We start from the raw sequence: 18,359 nt of genomic DNA, 5'->3' as shown, positions 1-18,359 counted from the left end.
GCCCGGGAGGCTGTGGGAGATACGAAATGATCAGCTGTTGACAGAAGGACATTTGAATTTCAGACAGAAAGGAGCTTGTTAGGTGGACATACACACTTAGAGCTGGGAGGTGGCTGAGATAGAGATAGGAGTGGGCATGTTCTTGAACACAGCTCCCCGGAGGTCGTTCAGCATGCCCATTAACATCAACCTGCTGGGTGCTCGCAGGCAGCAGACACGGTAAGGCAGGACGATCGACTGGGCCAGGCAGCAAGGCTTTGAAAACACTGGTGGGAAGTCATTACGAAGAAAAAAACATGATTATACACACCACATGTGTCTGTCAGGGCTGTAGAAAAACACACATGGCCGAAAAGCCAGATGCAGAGGTTTGAACTGACTAAAATCCAAATTGCCAAATTGTTGAAACTGCATTAAAATGACACTCCACTGCTTTTGTCTAATGTCTTCTTGTGGCTCTGGAGGAGATACCTGACAAAAACCACTGTTCTCCACTTGAAATTCTTAACCACCTTGCTGTCTTATGAACTGGGGATGTGGAGTTTGAAAGACAAGGGTATTTAATTAGAGGGTCTAATGAAAAGAATGTAGAGCTTTGACTCGAGAGTACCCTGCTGCATTCACTGTGGTCATTGTTGTAATGTTCAGTTCACCACTGTAAAAACTTGGCGATCCCGACTTTACATCTAGCGTCAGGTCAAAATTTGAATTGGTCCAGTACTGTGGTTTATGACTCAATACCTGCAGATAATATTCCCATCAGATCAAGTGCAAGTTAGTAAATGTTAGCATGCTAACACGCTAAACTAAGATGGTGAACACAGTAAACATTATTCAAGCTAAACATCAACATGTTTGATGCATCAAGTCAGAAAATCCAATTGGTATCTGTTTAAATTGTTCCAATCCATGTCCAAGCATGTATTCATGTGCGTATCCCTGTGTGTGTGTGTGTGTGTGTGTGTGTGTGTGTGTGTGTGTGTGTGTGTGTGTGTGTGTGTGGTGTGTGTTTGTGCGTATCCCTGTGTGTGTGCGTGTGTGTGCGTATCCCTGTGTGTGTGTGTGTGTGGTGTGTGTTTGTGCGTATCCCTGTGTGTGTTTGAGAGACATAGAGACTTCCTCCACAGAGGGGAGAAGCAGGAGCGGTGTAAAGGTGTGGATGATCGTGGAGTGCAGCGAGCTCATACCCAGATACCAGTGTCGAGTGTCGGGGAGGACAGAGTCATCCTGCTGGGCTTCACTATGATGGCCTTCTCTGTGCTCATGTTCTTTGTGGTCGGCATCACTATGGTCAAACCTTGTATTGACAGGTACACTGTAGTCTGTCTGATTATGCTAGAAGGGGTTCCATATGAGAGACAGTCCTATGACTTGTATGTGATTTTTTAACATTACTGGAGAAAATTAAATTTTCAATTTTCAATTCATCCTGAAGGGGAATATGGGTGTGTGTATAAGATGTCATGACAAACCACACCATGATTGTCATGATGTCAACCTACTAGTGGCTGACCAAAGGTTAATAGTTGAGATATTTCAGTCTGGTGGACAGACTGATTTAAAGTAATGCAAATACTCATAGTAAGTTACGTCAACTAAGTGAAAGTTGAGATAGTAAGTATATCATTTTTTTTTTTTTATCATGGTTTTCATCAATTGTTTTTTTCTTTTCCTGGGATTACATGTTACAAAGATTACATTTAGAACATCCCTCACATGATATATCTAATAAGAAACCATCATTGGCTTTCTGGTGTGATGCTGATAAAAGGGATGGAGACCCTGGCTTAGGTACCCCTGAAATGTTCCCCTTGTTTTCCAGGAACTGGGAGGAGAAGGCCAGCTGTGTTCTGCTGAATACCGAAATCCTGGAGGTGGACTGCAGAGGTGTGAGCACTGTGCCGTGCCTCAGGGTGACAGTTAACCTCACAGCCTCCAATCAGATGGTTTTTCTGCACTTTGACGAGGAATCGGTCCTCCTTGCTCCTGAGGTAGGGATTCATGGTGGTAACTTCCAGGTTTTAGGTCTCACCTCAGAGTATTATGAGCCTCAGGTTTGGATCTGCTTCACACCAGGTGTGGCTTTTCAACTGTAAGGGAGGAACACCTGCAGGGTATTGGCCCTTGAGGAGTGGATTTGAACATTAAAGCTTTATGTCTATGTACTATAACTAACATGTAGGGCCACTCTGTGTTGTGGAGCTTAATTTTGCTTATCAGGACCCAGAGTCATCCTAGTTTTCATATTAGTCATCTAAGCAGGGACCCAAGAAAGCACTTGAGGACGCGGTGAAGGCAAAAAACTGTTCTGAACTAGCTGACAGGATGGAAAGCTAGCAGTACTCTGATTACTGTACCCTCGTGAATAAGCCAGAAGACATTATTAGGAAATGCTCTCCTACCGCCCTTTTGCTCCATTCAGAGGTATTGCATGAAACATGTTTTAGTACCAGTGCGGCACACAGAGGCTAGAAAAGGATTTTTTTTTTAAGACAAAAAAAACGGAATCAAAGAAAAACCTTGCAGCTCGTCTCACTGATTGCAATCAGCGCTGCCAGCTGTAACAAGCAGATCACTTGATAAAAATTACACTTGAATGATATCTTTTCTTTCCCAGTGTTTCTACATACCCAAATGTCAGAGGGACAGAACAGAACTTCTAAAGGAAGTAGAGAAAGTGAAAACCAAATTGGACGCTCATCAGGGGAACACCTCATCCTGCTTCACTGACCGCGCGAGGCACCCCAGGGTTGTCATCTTGCACAAGAAGTACACCTGTCAGGAGGCCCTGTTTGCCTTGCAGTGGCCCTGTCTGATGGTGGGTGGCGGAGCTCTGTTGGTGGGCCTTGTGAAGCTGACACAGCACTTAGCCCATCTCTCCTCTGAGATGTGCAGTGAGACTGCAGGGGGCAGGCTGACATCAAGACACACTCAGGGCAAACTGTACAGACTCCTCCAGAGGTCCAGCATGCAGTCTCCTTCATGACATATCCAGTGTTTAAGCTAAAACATGCCAAAAATACTATTTCAAACAAGTAACTGGTACATAATATGCCCCAAGGCCGGTATGTAGAAAGCCGGTCAGAGTATAAGTACCACGCAGAAACCTTCCTAAGCATAGAGAATTGGTCTCCGCTCTCTGAACTCTACAGGCTTCTGAACACAGTTAGAGACAAGCAGATGGCTGTGGTACAATCACAGAGGCAGAGCACACACACACCTTTCCACAATGAAAATGTATTGATGGCAAGTTGAAAGTTGATAAAAAAAAAAAAAAAAAGATTTAAGGTCCGTCCCAATACACAAAAACATGAAAAAGTTGAAATCACCAGATTCATAATATAATTCAGCATTAATAGAATAAAACGCTGACATGTGAATGAGCCTTCCTAATGGAGTAACATATAAATGTTATATACATTCTAAAAATGAAAAAATGAAGGTAAATGTTTCATTTTAAATTGATCTCTATGTTCTGTTTCAGAAAACCTAAAATAATTGCACTTGTGCAAGGTTTAACAAACAAAGATTTTAAAGGGCCTTGGCAGATGCTTTTCGCTTCAATTGATTACTATATCCTTCTTTAAAGAGTAACACCATCTGACAGTCTTGTTTTGCTGATCTCCAGCAGTTTAACTTTTCACCTTGCTGCAGCGATGTACTCCACACTGTGTCAGTACACTGTGATTGCACAGAGCACACTTCAGACACCTTTGTGAAACACTGCTTTTCATTTGGCGTGTTTTATGAACAATATTCCAGACTGCATATCTGATGTCATAATAACTATAGAGGGGGGTATCTTATATAAGATATAGTTACTGCAGTACCATCTTTAAGTCAAAGTTTTTAAAAGTTTCTAGATACCAGTCCAGTTCACTCAGTAAAGAGTCTTGTGTGTAGTTTTCTAGGTGAAGTTTCCTGATTCAAGCCTTGTCCCACACTGTCATTTTTTATCAAAAAGTGCCTTGTAAATTACACAAATTTCGATCAACTGTAAAACAATGTAATAAAGCTGTCCCGTAATCTATTCAGATAGGTAGAATTGTTTTTATTCAACAGTACAATAAATGAATGCATACAATTTCTTATCAGACATGGTCATATGAGAATGCCTAAAACAAGTATTTGAAGAGGTTTTATGATATATATATACAGATGGATATATAACATAGGAGTCTGGTTCTTTTTAAAACATGCAGGGTAGCTTCTTACTCCTTATTGTGCTTACAGACTTCTACTTAGGATAAGAGATCTTCACTAGACGTGAAAATCGTCCTCTGACAATAGCATCAAGTACTTGTCCTTCATTCAACAATTCACCTCTGCTTTGTCATTCATATCATTTCAACAACTAGAAGCTGTCTACTGGGTTTTGAATGAGGGTGGTGCACATTATGCATGATTCCTCCTTTCTTTTTTTCTCTTTTTGGTTAACAGTTACATATATGAGTTTGCTTACATTTAAAAATACAAAAATATATTACCTCTGTAGTTATTAAGGAAAGCATTTGCACATGTAGTAGCAGTTATCAGTATCTGTTACCTTCATTGTGACTTTGTTGTACCTCAGACAAGGTAACAAGGTAATTTTTATACATGAAATTCAAGTAAACAACATCAGCTCAAACAAACAAACAAAAAAAGTAGATATTCGAGGACCTCGTGCATAATGCAGTGTGAGAAACAGAAAACAATCATGTTTTCACAAGTACAAATGGAAATAGCGTCATTTAGATAGTTCTTTATAAAGTATATGGGGTCTAGTTTTCTCAGTTTGGGTCCGGCCCGCTGCTCTGTAGCCTGTACAGAAGCACATGAATCTCAGTAGGATCGGTTTCCTGAGCATTTTTAAGTCCCATGTACAGAAAACAAAAACTGGACTTTGAGACAGACTTGAGTGTTCAGGAAACCGCCCTGTTGTGTATTATTTGATAAAGCTAGAATATTTACTGACCTCTTACATATGAGTCTGTTCAGTGAACAAACCTGCGAAGACTACTCTTTCACACATAAGGGTGACAATCATAGGAAAAGAAGAGGGAAGAAGACACTTGGAAGGTAAAAAAAAACAACAAAAACAAACAAACAAACAAACAAAAAAAACTTACTTCTGTTACTATTTTTCTTTTTCTTTACCTGGATGTCACAATCGGCGACCATATTTGAGGACAGAGTCCATCTACTGTCTGTAAAACGTGTGATCAAGAGCGAGAAGACAGAAGCAAAATTCTAAACATTTTACAGATGGCTTAGATTGTAGCTCCAAATATAAATCTGGCAAGGAGAAGCAAAAGGCAGGGTCCGAAGGCGTTTCTCACAGTTCTTTTTGTTGGGAAGAAGTAGACGATTCTGTTACAGTGCAGCATTTTTTTTTTCCCTCTTCCATGTACTGTCTGTGAAAAGTCCACTGCTCTGTGCGAGCATGTCGGGGGAGATGCATTTCTCTCTCTGCCTCACTCTGACATCAACTTTTTTTTTGCAGTATACAGTACATATTAGGATCACAACTTGCATAGTGTAACAGCACAGCACACAAAAGTGCACATCCTTTCTCCCCTGCGTTTCTTGCCTTTATCTGTTGAATAACAAAGACTAATTCATAACATCTTACATCAACAGCTGACCATCAGAAAGGTTTTCTCCAGTCCATCTGTGGTCAACATGCGTGGGGGTAGATGGACATTTGCACCTCAACATTTGACAGAATAATACTGATAGACAAAACAAAAAACAAATACTGCAGAGATCAGTGCTATGAGTACACACCAGACTTGGAATAGTAGTGACTACTTTTTACAATAAGACTGCTAAGTAGTGGGGTTAAACATCTAGTACTTTGGCTCAGTGGAAAATAGACTATGTGCACTGAATGCATACAAGTCTATGGATATACTGCTGTACAAAAGTCAGTTCTCTGTCGTGACATGGGTTCCAAACTGAGGACAAGTCGACTGTAGGCTAAATCGTTATTTAAGTTGCTCCAAAAGAGTTAAATGCTAACTAAGTGTTAAACAACACGTCATCTGTCAGTACTGAACTAATTATGTAAGTGATTTTTTTGTTTTACTTATGACTGATTTTGTGGTCACCCGCCAGGCTTACCATTGTCCCTTTCATTTTGTCTCAGCTGGCCTGGCTGCGTGATTGTGCCGATATATATTTATATATCAGTTGAACATAGGTAGTGGAAATAATGTAGTTACACTCTGTCAGTTTATCATTAGAAAAAGCAAGCGGTGCTCATATTATACCATTTCATGATGCTCCTTTCTTAATGCTAATGGTTGAACATTTAGTGAAAGGAAATTTAAAAAAAACAATGAAAAATAAAAATGTGTCTACTTGAAGAAGGCCAACGTTGTTGAGGTCCATTACACTTGTTAATTTCCTATGAAGAAGACTGACGAAATATAACTCCACCCTGCCTTCTTAAGTTCATAGTGCAGGGAGAAGACATTTAGAGCATTTAGGCATTATGTCCCTGCAACAGGACCTTCTGTGTGGTGCACTGGCAGGTAATGTTTCAGAGTCACATGCTGGCAGAAGAATTAACCAAGCCTTAGTGTGTTTGGGAAAATACCTCGCTCCCTTCTCACTTTTCTTTTGGTTCTTAGTGTCCTGTTGTTGCCACAGTCCTTTAGTCCTCTCTTTAGCTGTCATTTCAGTTCATGGCATGCTGGCGGATTGTGTGGAAGATCCAGTCCATCTTGGTAGTCCAGCCGCCATGGTGAGCATCGTTCATCTGCTTCATGAAGTAGTCCAGGGCCTCCTGCTCTGACTTGTCCAAGGCCAGGGTCTTTCTGATGTAAGCGATGTCATCAAATGACTGCAGCTCGGGCATCCCCGAGCCCAGCATCATGGAGAAGAGGTTGATGAAGAGGTTGGCATGCTGCCGGATTGCCAGGTATGCCTTATAACACATCTCCTGGAACCTTTACAAAAAGAGATACAAGCATGGAAGATGAGAAAAAGACAAGTGCAGGATATTTTCTAAATCTGCCACATAGAATAGTTCAATCGTCCATTTTGAATAGGTTTTATAAGTAACTGATCATTTTCTTTTCTCCCAAGACAACAAACTCAAGTCAAGCTCTGCTGGTGTTACCTTTCAAACTCCCTTGTTTTGGTGCACTCCTGAGTTCCTTTGCTGATAACGATCAAAAAGTCCTGTGTGAGCACAAAGGGTACGCGTTCTCTCTTGTACCCAAACTTCTTCTTTTTGTGGTCGAGGAAATGGCCAAAGTCTATGTGGAACAGCTGTGAAAACATAAGAAAAGTAAGAAATGAAATAATTATTTAGAAAGAATGAGAGTATGCATATATAACATAGAAAGGATGTTAAAATGGAACCTTTACCTGTCCATCATCTTTGACCATAATGTTGCTGTTGTGTCTGTCCCCTATGCCCAGGATAAATGTGGCAACACAGTAGCCTGCGCATGACCGCGTGAACAGATCTATGGCCTGGTCATACCTAAAAAAAAAAGCAAAGAGATGGAAATGAAGGATTCAATAACTGTATGCAATTATTCTCATAAAAACGAATAAAAAGATACATTAAGGCTTTATATTATGACTAACACCACATCTACAGCCTATAGAAGAAGACAAAAGCTGCATAAATCCCTGTTTTTGCCACTCACATCTCCCCCTTGTTCTTATCCTTGAGCCACTGATGCAGTGTGTGGCTGTTGAACTGCAGTGCCCCCTTTAGGCCTCCTTTACACTGGATCTGCATGATTGTGTGCGAGTTCCTCACCACCTCAATCAAACCCACACAGTCACCAATTGACAGACAACCATACGGCAGCATCCTGGGAGAGGAAGGACAAGAAACATTAAAAGAGGCAGAAATAATTAGGACAGTAGTGACGGACTTCGTATAAAATGACTGGAGGTAGCTGGCAGGGGTTACCACTAATCAGGTATGAAGAAGAAGATATACTTCTATACTCACTATATGGAGTGCAGAACATAAAACTATGCAGCGCCTGTTAACGTGCACCTGCATCCTTGCTGTCATGATGATGTGAGGAGCCTACCTGAGATCAAGGCCTTGGTTCTGCCAGATGTTCTCCATTATCCTAATGATCTGCAGCGTCAGCATGTCTTGCCTCAGATCTGCGGAGGCAGAGAGCGACAATGAGGGGGATGACAGTAAGGCGATTATTAGCTACTTAGCTGCTCTTTGATCAACTCCGTGATGCATTATGGAGCAGAGCTGTCAAAGTCAGTTTGGTCATAGATGGTGCAGCAAAATGCACAAGCAGCTGCGATTCAAATAACATGCCTTGTTCCTTGTAAAGAGCACGGATGAGGTTATGTTTGTGTGTTATGATATGCCCTACAGGCTTAAACTGAATTATGCTGCACGCAGCAAGAGCATTTTCAAGTCTGTGTGTGTGTGTGTGTGTGTGTGTGTGTGTGTGTGTGTGTGTTTACACAGTGATACACAACGGAAAGGATGGACAAACAGAGATAGAGGCGGCAAGAGACATCCAATGGGAGGAAAATCTCACCATCTCCATTTTTGAAGATGATTTCGTTGTTCTGAAAGAGCAGCTCTGACATCATATCTGGGTTTTCCCAGTTAAGCCATAGAGGTCGCTTTGCTGATGACATCATCCTGCATTCCTCCAGGCTGAAATAGAGATAGCGACAAGTTCTCTGTAAATTTGCCTGTGCTCATGAGTCCTGATTGTAAACAATATATACATATTATTTGTGTAAATGTAAAATGAGGCTGTGCTTTAAGTGTAGTGAGTATGTTACTTTACACAACACTGCCATTATCACATAATATCACATATAATAATATGTTTATGGTTGAAGAGGAAAAGGCAAGCACAACACCTGAAGAGGAAACAAAAACATTAAATGCCAGCCATTTCAGAGGGAGTGCTCGTTTACCGGAGGTTTCCCAGCTGATGTGCTGGATTCAGTGGGGAGGTGAAGCTCTGCAGGGCGTCCATGTAATCAGGTCTTCTCATCTGCTCCACCAGAAACTTCATTTGAACCTTAAAGAACAGAAACCAACGTTTCGTTTAATAAAACACTAGTTTTAAACAGCAGATAAAGTCATTCAGACAGGTACATGTACACGCACAGTCTGCTTGCTGCTGCTGCGTTTCCTCAGCAAAATGATTAACCTTTCACAATGAGGTGATGCTGCTTCACAGAGCACTATTTTTGTGCTATGAGGCTGGGCTGTGGTCATTTCATCTTATAATGGATAATGGCAATTACTGATTTGATAATGTTGTATTTAGATACGAAGTCAATTTGCTAGTTAACTAGCTTTTTAATTTATTTGTTTGGAAACCATCACCAGTGTGACTGGCACATCAGCTAGTGGCTATAACATTCTTGTGCCAGTACTAATACGTTAAACTTGATGTTACATGTGAGCTACCTAACACTGTTTAATAAATCAGATTTGTGATTACTACAAATAAGAACATGACCATATCACGTCTAAAAATTATTTTAGCATTTTATATTTTATTTGAGCATCTCTGTGCTCTGATCTGCATTCATTTGCTATTGCAGCTCTTTTCACTTTCCTAGAAGGCTTTTATTGCGAAACATCTACAAATGTTCAACTTTATTAACAGAAGCTAAACATCTAGAACAGTCAAACAGAATTAAAGAGATCTGTTCTTTTGTAAAAAGCAATTGATAATGATGTAAATAATTCTGTGGAAATACAGACTATGCTAAATGTATCACGTCAACATTATCACAGGTCATACTGGCTTTTGGTTTGAAACTAATTATTATTTTTTTAAGTACCAGCTTTTATTTGAGAATTTTCTGTATTAATCTATGGCTATTACTGTGAGAATCACTCTGTTGAGAAATGTCAACTATATACTGTGGCGTCTCTGTGGCGAGATTGGCAGATTAAATTCAACGACTCAGTAGATCACAATTAACAGCCGGCGGCTGTCAAATTACCTTCTGTGCCTCATCTTTTTTCTCCTGTTTGAGGAGGTCGGTGAGATTGATGAGTTTCTCCATGGCCTCCACCTGCCTGCTCAGGTGCTTCAGATACATGCCACAGGCCCGGCAGTATGACTCCAGCAGTAGGCCAAACCGCTGACTCACTGTCTTGTTGTGCATCTCTGACCTGCACACGTAGAGGCAATAAGAAAAAAAAACAGAACAATAAGAGGTTGTTTATGTCCTAGTGGAAATGTGTCAAGCCTCCATACAAATACACTCACACAGTCTCCAAAAACACTGACTGACATTAGCTGTTTTCACAGAACTTTCTTGAATTCAACATGGTTTGGGACCAGGCAGTTAAGTAACATTCAAACAACAGTTTAACCTTTACAGTCATATACCAACAGCTCCAAATTCCTGAAAGAAGACCTTTTCAAATCAACTCACTTTAAATGCCAGAAGAAGAAATGTCCTATCCTCTGATTGGTTAATGCTTTTTTCAGCAGGAAGCGTGCAAGTGGGTTATCAAGGTACTGCTCATACTTCAGAACCTGGGCAAAGGGACAGAAAACGTAGAAAATACAATAAAAACATGATTATTTGCTTTAAAAAAAAAGTTCTACAGTATTAAAGCAATCAGAATAGCATGCCATAGTGAAAAAGGTTCACACTATTTACTTACAATGTTTTCAAAGACAGATGAGAATGCAACACACCTGAACCAGTTGAATGAGGTACTGTGAGAGTTTGTCATCAGTTAGGTATTTCTCAAGGCACTTCACAGCAAACTCTCTGATCATAGGATCAGGGAAGTTACAGTCCAGCAACTCCATGGCTTGTTCTGGCTTGATAGCAGGCCAGTCCTTCAGAAGGCAATACATCTGAAATTAAAAAATAAATAAATACATATAAATAAAATAAATACATACATTCATTGACTACCATGAGTGCGTCAGTCTGCACCATCTGTGTAAAAAAATTAGGCACATATCCATTTCCCCACATGATGTCCTTAAAAAAAACAAAAGTTGAGTCAGCAGTAGAAACTGGAGATTACCTGTGCAATCTCATCTCTGGAGTTCCATTTCACAGCCAGGAGGATTTTAGGAAGGATCTCTGGCATATTGACACAGTCTTGTCTAATATAGTTTGGGGAGAGAATAAGTTAGTTTTAACTCATGACATCTAGATCTGCCCCATATGACAGTACAATGACTATAGTGTAAAATGTAGTTATTTGGATCCCTTACAGAAACCCATGTAATGGTATTCAACCACACACACATTACCTGTGCCTCCACAGAAAGTCTTTCTCCTGCTCAGTGATTTCAGACAACGGATCTCTGTTGCACACCTGCCGCAGTTGATCATTGTCGCTGTCAGTCAGGGGGTTGTCACGTGCCAGCCTGTTACTCTATGACACCAAAAAACACATGTAACACAGTGATATCAAATAAACTGAACATCATTCACAGCATTACATCACATAAAACTTATATGTAAATGAAAAGGTGATATTTAGCTGTTGCCTGTGGCGTGAGTGAACTGCAATGTAACAGCTGCTCAGAATGAAAATCGGATCTCATAGAGAATTTCGTGGCGGCCGCCTCCCTCAGACTTGGTCTCCAGCTCTTGACAGAACTCTGACGGCGTTGCACTTTGTGGATTTCTGTCATTTGTTACTGCATTTGCAGCATTACTCTGTTGTGGTGACGCTGTATCATAATCACCACAGTTTACTAACTTTTAGAATACAATACAGTTACTTCAGTACAATGTCTAGGCCTACATCTGATAACATGACTGCCACATATACTGAGGAAAGCGAATACTTTAAATTAGGTAAGTAAAATGTATAAAAAAAAAAAAACTTAAAAAAGTAATAGGCTGTCCTTAAATGTGTTTTATGTGCATTTTAAATGCTTCAAAAACAGGAGAAGGGGGATCTACATATTTTGCCAGCAGAATCAAATAGTTTTACAAGATATTCAGTATATCAGTATTTGCGGTCGTGTTCTCAGTCTCAAGAACTGCTTCACTATGTGATATGACATGCTTCTGGAAGAACAAATATTACTGGGACCACTACAGAAAGCTGCAGATCGACATTTAATATCCAGGAATATACATCAGCTACACTGCAACAGGACCAGTTTTAACTTTAAATGAAAACAATCCCTGATGTTATATTTAATTTTGACATCTTGCAGTTTGTGTCTGTGTAAATTAACACATTAGCTTTTATGTTGTATTTGATTTAATGTTGAACAAGGTACCTTTAATTGCATTAACTTGATAATTGTCATGTTCTTCATATCATTATTATAACTCTTGAAATACATTACTTGTAAAAGTGTTTGGCTGAGCCAGCTGAAGGCACGGTACACATGAACGTGTATGCACGTGATCAGGATGGTACCACCATGCCCCAGGTTGAGACAGGAAAAACCCTGATGATGAATTTGATAAGTGAAAGTGAAAAAAATTTAAAACAAATGTTTGTTATCTTACCAAACCGGTGTGGCAGTAATTAAAGCCAAGCTCTCTGGATATATTCCAGTTTGCATGGTCCTCAATAATGGTCATATCAGGATACTTGACAGGGCAACTGAAATGGTCAAACTCCAGCTCCAGGCAAGGGGTTTCCTGCATGTTTAGAAGTCAGTGGAAGGGGGGAAAAAGGTCATTCAAGGTGTTAACTGTAATTAAAGAAAGGTGCCTGTGTCAATGAGTAATTAATTAAGTGGGATAAGAGGCTTGGTTGATTAAATCAAGGCGGCTTAAATCCAGCGTTGAAACTCTACAGATGGTTACGAGCTGGATTACAACTGGGTCATGAAGCTTAGAGGTCAGTCGCAGGCACAAGCATAATACATATTTGAAATGCTTAAAGTCTTGGAAAAAAAGATGATGTTTTTAGCCATGTTATCCAATCTTCTTAGTGTTTCATTATGGTCCATGTAACTGAAAGACATCTGCTATGACAACCTGTGTATTTTACATTCTATTATAATTAATATTATTGCAAAAACACATTTTCGAGTAACACGTTTTCTTTAACACTTGCATGGTAGAATAAAAGCAATGTCTGTTTACATTTGAAATCTATCCATTAAACTACTATTCACTCTGTAAAAAAAATTTTACACACCATTTCTCACAAACAGTGAGTGAGTATTATATTCTTAATGTTGACATCTGCTGTTCACCTTGTTGGGGTTCGAGCCTGTGACGCCAATAGGGTTGAGCAGATCTTCCAGGCCATGTGGGACAGGCCACAGGTTGAGAGCCATCTTCCCTGCTACTAGTGTGTGGGTGTAGTCAAACAGGTTGATGTTGCCCCAGGCGAGGGGACAGTGCTCCTATAGGAAAATCCCAATGAGATGTTATATGCATAAGAAAATTATTAGAAAGACAGCAGCTGGAGGCTATGGAAGTTGTTTATTTCCCATGCCTAAGTTAACAGGCTTTACCTGCTTTGATTTAAATAAAAATCAAAGAAGAATAGATTTAAAGAAGAACAAACAACAATTTCAACGTAACATTTATAACTTTTTAAATATAAAAATTTCATGAAATCAAACCCTGCTTCTGATTTTATTTTTGATAAACATTTTTTAGCAACAGACATTCAACGTATTTTATTCTGTAATTCTGTCTCAATACAGACGTTTTCTTTGTTAGTGTAGGAGCCCGCCATTCCAGCACTTGCCTACCTATGCAAGGTATCAATGTATGTAATCCAGCATTACTGTTTTATCTCTGACATCAGCCTCGCTGTTTACTGTTTATTCTCCCACTGCCATGTCAGAACTGTATTATGTTACTGCTAATGCAAATCCAACATTTCCTATAATAACTGACGTCTTCATCAAAACAATGCTAGTATATTTGGCTGCACAGCATGTAGATACACCAGTTCTTCTTATTTATTTCTGACAAAGTAGCTTTTTAAGTAGTGTTTGCTGTAGTATTATAACACAAGAAGACTGAAATCTTAAGCATTATACATTTCACTGCTAACCTCTTTAGCTCCCTTCCTCCCTTTCACAGAGCAGATGGAGAGGCAGAGTCGGGCAGCACGGGGGATGTCTGGAATGTACATGTCGTAGTTCAGCCACTCATTCCACCTGGAATAAACAGGGAAAGAACCATTAACATAATCAATCAAATTACTGTAACAAGGCTGAGTGAAATCCCAGAGAATGGAACTCTATTCTTCACTGTGTACAACCTGGGGTTTGAGCAGGGCACACGCTGGGTGTTGACATTGTCACATAACTGCTCTCCACCATGGTATATCCCAGTCCTGACGTAGATCTAGAGCAGCCACAGGAACAAGAGATTTATATACTAATCCATTGAGTGATTTTGCTGCCTTTCTGAATACATTAAGTGAAGGACACTGTGCACAATCTTCTAAGGTACTGGAGATGTGTGATGAATTAATATTAGTCAAACCACAACTGAACCTTTTAATAAAACAAGATGAAGTAGTCACAGCACCACACCACTGTACTGCATGTGTACCTTGTCAATGTCTCTGATGTTAACATTGACGTAAGTGGCGCATAGTATCCTGATCCTCAGCGTTCCGTTGATAGTCCATAGAGACTTTGTGGCTGTTTCCCCATTCATGTAGGGGGTTGCTGTGGATATTCGCCTTGCATAAGATGGCATGGTGAAGTTGTCTATGGGCAGCTGGGAATACAGGCTGTCTTTTGCCATTAGCATCAAGTTGGGCATCCGTCCCAGCATTATACAGCTGCGCACGTACTGTCAAGGACAGACAAAGTGACATTTTGAAGTAGTCATGATTGTGATATTCATGCCGTTTGACATTTTGAAGCCATTCATAGAATATCTAGGTTTAATCAACATGTAAATTATTGGATTAAACAACTCAGCAACAACTAAAACATTCACTACCTTGTACGTATATATACCATGATGTATACAGTCTATTGAGTCAGCACATTTTACAGGCAGCACATTGTCCGATACATTTCATATCACGAATACAGAGCACATTTGTGTCGGATGATAATTTGATGTGAAGTGGATCTCTTCCTCTCTAAGCACAGTAGCATCAGATAGAGCTACGCTAAGATTAAATTAGATTACCTTGTACTGACTCAGAGGGTATTTCTCCAGTAAGTACTCGTCACAGCCGCAGACTTTGAGGATGTACTTTCCCTGATACTCCTGCACACACATCTTTAACTGCTCCTGGGAGAGCAGCATACTACGTGTCTTCTTACGGATGGCTTCGGCAATCACCTGCTCTGGCACGTAGTCATGGTTGATCTTCAGGGTGTATTTCTGTTTATCATTGCTGGGTGACACAATAACCCAAATGACCACAATGATTTGACCTGAGGGAAAAAAATAAAAGATGAAATTGAAAAACAATTTTCATAAACAGAGATGCTGAACATTTGCTGCCCAGAGTAAAATGTCTTACCTTTATCTAGCTTGTTATAGATGTGCCTGGGAAGTTCTGCACATGACTCTACACTGGGAGGATATACGTACAAAGCTCTACTGTGGGGTCCATTACTGTCTCTGAGGTCCACAGCCTCTTTGCAAACATTTAAAATGTTCCTTCTGAAGTCCTGCACTTCTGGGTCTTTCACCAAATCAAACTCACAAATAGGCATTCCAATAGCAAAACCTAAAAAGGGAAAAACAGTGCTTAATAAAAATGAGTGCTGTGTCGTTTAACCTCAAAATGTATTATTTAGATTTTTTGCATTTTTCATGACATGTGAAATGTGAGCCTTGGCATAATACAGTGCAACACGCAACACAATATATGTGGTCCGGTAAAGACAAAAGTATTATGTTATTCCTACTCATTGTGGGTATTGTCACTGCCAAGCAGTACAGCACATTACTGTAATGTACAGTAGGTTGTTTTGTAGCTGCGTGATAATTCAAGAACCTTACCTATCTCTCTGTTAAGAATTTTCTCTTCTCTGTTGCCTACTGGCTCAATGACTTTGAGGAAGGCCTGGAAGAGCCTGAGATCGCACAACCTCCTGGTCTCATCGTAAAACTCCTCCCGCTCTGCCTCTTGGGTCACACTGACAAAGATGTAGGAGCTCTCCTCCTGCAGCAGATGGTAAAGAGGGTACTTCCTGGCCTCTTTGAAAAGCTCATGCTTGACTGTGATGAGTGTGGCCTCCCGGAGGCACTCCAACGTGAGAATCATGCCATTTGGCAGAAGGCAGTCCACTAGGATGCTGGGGGGCATCAAGTGCATCCCCCATAGTTCTCCTGAGGAGGGCCTGGGAGGCATGGTCGTGCCTGCAAATCCGGCCTTTTCAGAGCCTGGTAATTATCTGATGAGCTATGTTAACCAACTGTGAGGGAAAAAATGAAACAGGATTATATAAGAACCACTGACCTGCGCACAATAATACAAAACTTGTGGTGAATATTTGCCTTAAGTGATCATAAAGCTGCCTAATGCTAAATACACACTCCTGGGGGTGTCCCAATTTAACAGAAATCCAGTAATAACTTAATAGAGGAATACCTATATGACCACAGTATATTGCTTTAGAGTTTTTGATCTCACCATATTGAACATATCCATTATATAGTGACTTTCGTTCGGTTTGACAGACAAGCCATAGCAACACATTTAATACAACTTAACTTTACAAACTTTAACAATGTACGTTAGTAATTAAAACATGTAACGTTACGTTTTTAAATTGTTACAACGTCAGCAGCTAAGCTGATGATAACATAGCTTGTTATCACAGAAGAGACGGAAACATATTTCGCTTTAGTAAGTAGGTGTTAAAATAACTAATACTAATTAAAAGAGGGCAGCTTGAACTGATTAATGTCCAGTGATGTCGAATTAAAGGACTTCAAAAATCATGTAAACAAACTTGTTAGCTAACAAGCATTAATTTACGAACAGACTGGTCAAGTGTGGCTAACACTTCTAAGGTTTAGCCTTTAGCCTGGGCTTGACAGACTAGTTTGTGTTGTGCAGCTGGTTAGTGGGTTAATGTTAGGTGTTGTTTCTTAGCTAGCTAGCTAACCACGCTAGCCAAGTTCACTAAGCAGATCAATGTCATTTACGATATGAAAAATCCTCGATTGATACATAAGCTAATGTTGGTCTGGCGTTACTAACTCACAATATAGGGTGCGACCCGACAGTTTGTCATGTAACCGGGTAGCTGTTTTGGTTAACAGTAAAAGCGAACACACAATAAAAAAACACAAATAAACAAATATAAAGCTACCTGTGTCAGATAGCTAGCGCCAACCGGTTAGCCTCGAAGCTACTCAACCAGCACAATCATTAGCAGCGGCTAGCCGAGTAAATCCCATTCGTGCCCGCTCGGGAAGTCTCAAGCAGCGGTGCTAGGTCAACGTTAGTCCATCCAATGATACTGGTGGTCGGGACAGACCCGCTACAGTGGAGAAAAGACGCCCCTAGCTGTCGGTAATGTTGTCAATATGCTGTAGTGGAATATGTATACAATACTTCATGATGTTCTTCATCGTGCTGTCCCGAAAATACACCGCACAGTTTGGTAGCACACTAGCTCCACACGGCTAGCAGGCTCATCATCATGGACCGCCCTCCCACACAGGGTGAGTTAGGTGGTGGTGGAGAAGGCAGCTTGTCATGATAGGAAACTGGAGAGCTGAAGGGAAACTACTTGTTTACCGTGTTCTTTGATATTACACTAAATACCACAGAAGAGCACATGAGAAAAAACAAAGTTGTTGTTCATATTCACAACCCAAAGCCAGTTCTTTCACCAGCATTGTGCGCGGATGGAGCCCCCCAGAGAAAACGTGGAGAAAAAGTATGTATGATTCATTAATCCCAATGCATGTTGTGTTTGAATGTTTCCACCGTGGACATTACGTAACATACTACATTCAGTGCTCAGTGGTTATGGTATGAACTTGATATTTTGCACAACCGCCCTGCTTTTTCTTCTTCGTTGGTTTTTAGAGGCAGTTTGCAATCAAAATGTTGCATTGCCACCTTCTTCTGGACTGAAAATAAGACTAAATTCTCTTATTCAATCTAAAAAAAATAAACCATAAAATGAAGGAAAGTTCTTCCCCACCCCACATCCCATTGTCCAATAAAACATGCCTAATAAAAGCTCTGAGACGGCCTGAAACAGTCCAGTAACTCCCATGATATCCAAAAACTTTCTTGCAGTATCAACAACTATTTCTATTCTGTCAGATTTCCTTTCAACCTCTTAAAAGGAAGTTTTTCCTTGTCTCTGTCGCCAAATGCTTGCTCATGGTGGGAATTGTTGGGTCTCCGTAAATAATATTAAAGTATGGTCCAGACCTGCTTTATTAAAAGTGGAATGAGATGACATTTGTTATGAATTAGCACTTTATATTTAAAA

At 40.2% G+C, this 18,359-nt stretch overlaps 2 protein-coding genes across 2 annotated transcripts; one reads left to right on the top strand and one right to left on the bottom strand.

Annotated features, from left to right (window-relative positions):
* Positions 1-136: 136 nt before the first annotated feature.
* kcnmb3 (potassium calcium-activated channel subfamily M regulatory beta subunit 3) lies at positions 137-2,986 on the top strand. The gene is made up of 4 exons (XM_046052869.1): positions 137-219; positions 1,113-1,310; positions 1,823-1,991; positions 2,618-2,986. The coding sequence occupies exons 1-4, from the start codon at positions 137-139 to the stop codon at positions 2,984-2,986; spliced, it is 819 nt and encodes a 272-aa protein (XP_045908825.1).
* A 1,044-nt stretch (positions 2,987-4,030) lies between these two features.
* On the bottom strand, positions 4,031-17,717 carry LOC123972260 (phosphatidylinositol 4,5-bisphosphate 3-kinase catalytic subunit alpha isoform). Its single transcript, XM_046051617.1, has 21 exons — positions 17,220-17,717; positions 15,901-16,316; positions 15,416-15,625; positions 15,076-15,326; positions 14,482-14,727; positions 14,186-14,271; positions 13,976-14,081; positions 13,161-13,313; positions 12,463-12,597; positions 11,241-11,365; positions 11,009-11,090; positions 10,668-10,832; positions 10,399-10,502; positions 9,961-10,132; positions 8,914-9,020; positions 8,523-8,644; positions 8,046-8,124; positions 7,647-7,817; positions 7,360-7,477; positions 7,109-7,260; positions 4,031-6,935 (listed from the first exon to the last, which is right to left on the bottom strand). The coding sequence occupies exons 2-21, from the start codon at positions 16,250-16,252 to the stop codon at positions 6,665-6,667; spliced, it is 3,207 nt and encodes a 1,068-aa protein (XP_045907573.1). The 5' UTR covers positions 16,253-16,316; positions 17,220-17,717; the 3' UTR covers positions 4,031-6,664.
* Between the last annotated feature and the right edge of the window lie 642 nt (positions 17,718-18,359).

This window comes from Micropterus dolomieu, linkage group LG06 (genome assembly GCF_021292245.1).
Source record: "Micropterus dolomieu isolate WLL.071019.BEF.003 ecotype Adirondacks linkage group LG06, ASM2129224v1, whole genome shotgun sequence".
In the NCBI taxonomy this organism is placed as follows: Eukaryota; Metazoa; Chordata; class Actinopteri; order Centrarchiformes; family Centrarchidae; genus Micropterus; species Micropterus dolomieu.
The sequence above is the reverse complement of the archived record's forward strand: the minus strand, read 5'-3'. Positions and strand labels throughout refer to the sequence as shown.

Excerpts from the sequence above, each read along its gene's own strand:
- kcnmb3 (XM_046052869.1), top strand. The coding sequence starts at position 137 with ATGTTCTTGAACACAGCTCCCCGGAGGTCGTTCAGCATGCCCATTAAC. Across the intron at positions 1,311-1,822 it reads GTCAAACCTTGTATTGACAG|GAACTGGGAGGAGAAGGCCA; the intron begins GTACACTGTAGT and ends CTTGTTTTCCAG. Across the intron at positions 1,992-2,617 it reads CGGTCCTCCTTGCTCCTGAG|TGTTTCTACATACCCAAATG; the intron begins GTAGGGATTCAT and ends TTTCTTTCCCAG.
- LOC123972260 (XM_046051617.1), bottom strand. The coding sequence starts at position 16,252 with ATGCCTCCCAGGCCCTCCTCAGGAGAACTATGGGGGATGCACTTGATG. Across the intron at positions 13,314-13,975 it reads GGAGGAAGGGAGCTAAAGAG|GAGCACTGTCCCCTCGCCTG; the intron begins GTTAGCAGTGAA and ends ATTTTCCTATAG. Across the intron at positions 10,833-11,008 it reads CCAGAGATGAGATTGCACAG|ATGTATTGCCTTCTGAAGGA; the intron begins GTAATCTCCAGT and ends TTTTAATTTCAG.